The 4797-nt window shown below is 38.1% G+C and overlaps 1 protein-coding gene across 2 annotated transcripts in view; it reads right to left on the reverse strand.

The window, feature by feature from the left end:
• LOC106958232 (ephrin type-B receptor 1) overlaps positions 1-3417 on the reverse strand; it is a 122992-nt gene extending 119575 nt beyond the window's left edge. Inside the window, exon 1 of one of the 2 annotated variants that reach the window (XM_015050021.1) lies at positions 3170-3417. In XM_015050021.1, coding sequence (XP_014905507.1) covers positions 3170-3226 — 57 coding nt within the window. In that variant the 5' untranslated portion in view covers positions 3227-3417. The remainder of the gene's footprint in view (positions 1-3169) is intronic. The other variant, XM_015050020.1, reaches the window with a different exon arrangement.
• Between the last annotated feature and the right edge of the window lie 1380 nt (positions 3418-4797).

Raw genomic sequence — 4797 nt, forward strand, 5'->3', positions numbered from 1 at the left:
TTGTAATAGCACCATAAAAACAGGTTTTTGATCTGAATCCACTAAGCTTGACGTGTTTCTTTTATACAATTAACCTTGTAAAGATAATAAGATTTATAATTCCAATTAAATTAAACACAAACAAGACTGAAAACCTCTGAGAAGTCTCATTTACTGTCAGGAAAGGCACTCTTAGGAAGCTACTGTGCGTGCAAGCCATTCATGTCTCCTTTGTCATGAGGCTGCACAACAAGGTCAGAGGACATTTTCCATTCTGAGACTCCATATTTTATTAATCATACAGCTAAGCGAATGGCAGAGGGTGAGAAGCAGCGTGACAGAAAAGCAAGAAAGGGCGGACATTTTACTATAAAGGTGAGACGGAAAGAAAAGTAAAGGACAAGGGAGAGTGAAGCCCCCACAGAGCGGGAAATAGTTCATGCCATAGAAACAAAACAGCAGGGAAAAATGAAACAGAAATGCATATTATAAAGGCACATAATATTATTGTTGGTTGAGCACATGTGTTTCTGCCCCCGGAGCTATCTCCCTTTTCTGCAGATGCTAACTCATAAGTGTGCAATTGCATATTGCCAGCCCATTATACATTTGCACAGCTGACCCTGATGTCCTCATGTTTTCACCTCAGGAATTAATTACACCACATCTGTGGTCCTTCAAAACTACCTTCAGCTCTGCGCAGCAAAAATGGACTGACTAAAACACTTCCTACAAACTCTTACAAGGAAAACTTAAAGAATAAATTATAATAATAAACTGAGACATACAGAGACATGCATACGCAGAGACTGTGCATTTAATTTGGTGTGTTATTTTGGGTAAATGTAAGAACTGTTCTGAGGTGAAGTTTAAGAAAATGGAGCCAGTTGTCCTTCTTCATTATCATATGCTCCATAAATGCTGGTGCAGTCAGGGTTACTCTTATGAACGATAGTCCTATCAGAATGCTCGAGACTCGGTGTAGTGTTCTTATGTCTGGGAGACTCACTGTAGCCAAAAACTCAACTATGAAATATTTGACCTGAAGGCAAATAGCCTGAGCATGTGGCCATCTGTGAGCTTTGTTAAATTTTGGACCATGGGCCCAATTTGTGGTTTTACACAATCTCAGTCCATGGTGATATAAAACTGAGCTTTATATATAGATTTTGATGCAGGTGTTGCAGTAGCTTTGAGTTCATTGTAGATTTATACTAGCATTGAAAAAAAAAACAGACAATTTTTCTAGGCTTTGCTTCTGCAGAAGGAGGGGAACCTTGGCTATTGGAGAGATGATCTTTCTTTTTCTGTGCAAAGAATCAATTAGGATCTTAAACTGAAAGTTAATAGTCTCATCAAGTCAACAAACATCCTATACTTTTTGGCACTGCTCATGAAATATTTTGGTCAAAGTTACATATTTAAGGGTCTACATGTATTTTTCATCTATTCTGGATACTTGAAAACAGATTTAATTAGTTCATCAAAAACTCCAAATTAACACGAATTCCATGCTCGTAATGACTGTCAGTGCACTTACAAGTGCAACTGTATCTTTGAGCTAAACAGCCCAAGTATCTTGTGCATGCAGTATTTCACAAACGTACACTAAGCTGCACAGAAAGGTACTGTGCTATTCTCAGACTTTTCTGCTTTTGAAGCGGCACAAGTGTATTCTCCCTACAGCAGGTCCTAACCTTTGCAACAGCTTAAAAAATACTGTGCTCAAAAAAAGACAAAAGGCTCGGTGTGCCTGGAAGCCTGGTGAACTGAACAGACTTCAGTGGAAAAGGCCTCTTGCTCAGTAGGTGTCAGTAAAGACTCATCTGGATATAAGGTATTTAACCATGGCAGTACTGCAAAAATCAATGGCAAAAATTGTGCCGTTTCATTACATGTGAGGTGAAAGTGATGAGGCCTTGTCACTGGACCCAACAAAAGGATTAATAATAAATAATAATAGTAATAAAAACATTTTCAAAAGCTAAACACACAGTCACAATTACAATATCTCTCTTAATTGTGACTAATAATATGCAGCAGCATGTAATAGTTCAATAATGCATACAAGTGCTTCACATAGTAAAGACACTAAATTACAAAGTTAAGTTATCTTCCATAAAAAAAAGAGTGGCTCCTAATTAAATGCACAAAATTAATAAAAGAGTCAGGCTCAAGATCCCTTGAATAATAAAAATAAAAGCTGACACTCTGCATAATTATAGCTATGAGATGTGTCAGGGACCACTGCCCACACAAACGTACACATACGCACACATGCATTGTTATTTTATGAATCAAGTTGTCTTAGTACTCCTTGAGGACACAAACAATAATACTAAAAATCTGGGCAGCCACAGAAGTCAGCCTTTAAATGAAGTCAAAGCTGCGTTCATCTGGTTTAGCACCAATAAAGGGTCTCTTTACACGGATATAAAATGCTTCATAAAGACCCAAAGAACCAGAAAATGCAGGAAACAGTCATTGTCTATTCTGAATAGTTCCTGTAATTTAAACCAATGTTGGGCTATGGAGCTTTTCATTGGGGTTTTGAATTACATTCGTGAAAACTGGGTCTTAAAAGTCTGCGAGGCTCCATTAGTGTAATAGGACAGCAATCTGTTTAACTGTAGACTAATAAAAAAAAAAAAAAAAAAAAAAAAAAGAATACTGTTTGCATTCTGGGTACGTTTCCCTTCTTTAGTCATATTTTGTCCATTCACATCAACTAAAATACTTAAATTGTGAAAAAAAAGTTCAATTTAAGTCTTTAAACCCCAGAGCATATCCATCGTCAAAGCTCCTCCTCCCCAGTTTCACTCTAATACCTCCACTCCACTGCATAAATGTATCATTACAGTATCATTATGGCAACAGTATCCCCCAGCTTCCATTAACAGGGACTTAGGTACTGTGTGCTGTGGCTTACATAGACCCATTATATTATTAAGTCATTATAAACCAGGACACAGAGAAAATTATGCCTTTAATGGGAGCTACATTGGGAACTACTTAAGTTTATGCCCCCAACCCACCTACTTTTCTGCCTATTTTCCTGTGCCCGTGGATCTGAGCGCCCACGGTGTTAAGTTACGTATCGGACTATCAAGTTACTTCACCCTGAACAAGAGGTAGTTCAATATCAAACCTTTATTCCAAATAGGCTAAGTGTTGGCAGCTGCCTACTTACCCCGGAGTTAGGATACGCCGTCCAGCCCAGCTCTGCTGTGGCCACCCGAGTGTCCATCAAAGTTTCTGCAGCAAAGACAGAAAAAAATAGAGAGAAAAACAGTAGTTAGCCTCCAAAACCTATTTTTAGCACCCCTCAACGGAGATGACTTGAATTCAAGGCCCAGTGATCACTTGACACTATCATCTATGAACAGAGCAGAGACGAAACCCCACAGTGATTCATCCATCTCTGCCTCACTTCTGTTAAGACAAGAAACATGGAAACAAATCCTTGGCACTTTGCTGGGAGGGATGCCTGAGAGCTTCTGTCATGCTGTTAAATGCTCAGCTTTGTATTGTGTTCTCTCTGTGAGCACGACAACAATATGCATATCCCGCCTTTGTTTGCATGCGCATGCATGCATGTATTTGAATGATTTGCAGTCACTTCTGGTGAAGTGGGTGGATTTTATTTGGACTTTTGGGTGGGAAAAGGCTGTATGGCTTTGCACGCCATTAATCGAGGGAAAAAAATCACTTCAAAAATGCGGACAGAGTATTACATCCCTGTTCTGGAAAATTCTCACAAATTCAATAGGTCAGAGGTTCACAACGCTTTCAACTGAGTGAGATGAAAGCATATCAATTTCCTAGCTCTTTGGTGAAACTTAAGCAGACATTTCACTCTAATTGATTCAACATTTGAAAAAAATAAAAAGATCTGATACAAAAATTAAGAAAAAAAAAAGGTTTTTAAGAGTTTACATCTCTTGTGTAAAAGCAATGCTCTCTATGACATATATATATATATATATATATATATATATATATATATATATATATACAAAATAAAAAAAAATAAAAAGAAAAACTAAGACTGCCAGCTGGCCCAAAGAAACCAATCTTACCAGTTTTTCTCAGTCTGATTTCCCGACAAGAGACTAAAAGATGTGTGGGCATTTTAATGGAAGACTTCCCCTGTAAAAGACTGTTTATTCCATGCTCTAAATGATTCACCTCATAAACTGAGAGAACAGTTCACATTTTAAATGCTTCATGCCAGAACATGCCCTTGATTGTGTTTGTGTTTCCCAAACAGATAAAACTCATTTGGTGAAGGAGGAATGGTATGTCTGGGTGATGGTCTGTAGCAGATAAGAAAGGTGCTTCGGGAATTTTCAGAGGAATTGTTTTTGCCTTGGACACCTTCCACTGCCTCAGCAATGGTTATCCAATCCAAACAAGTGTTGTTGACAGGAACGGGATCGCAGTCTGATGAAATCCTCCCTCTTAAATTTTAAATAAGACAACTTTCTTTGTTTTACACACAGCCATTTGACTTGTTTTGGATTTTACTGATTGTGCATTTACTTTTGCCTCAAACCAAATTGCATAAGGGGGACATTAGGGAGGTCTCGATCTGATCACGTGATCGGAAATTGGGAATCTGGCATCACGTCCCGACCAGGGATCGGATATATGTGCATATTCGATTATTTTAAACCCAATAGGAATAATAACAGTATATACCGTTACGTACTGGACTGTCTACAGTTTTATGCCCAGCACATTGCATAAAACTGAGCAGAATATGGCATCAGCTTCAAGTTGGAGCACAGGTGCCATTTTTACAGTTTTTTTTTTTTT

The sequence above is a fragment of the Poecilia latipinna genome, unplaced genomic scaffold (genome assembly GCF_001443285.1).
Source record: "Poecilia latipinna isolate Pla-1442-1.1 unplaced genomic scaffold, P_latipinna-1.0 Scaffold971, whole genome shotgun sequence".
NCBI lineage: Eukaryota > Metazoa > Chordata > Actinopteri > Cyprinodontiformes > Poeciliidae > Poecilia > Poecilia latipinna.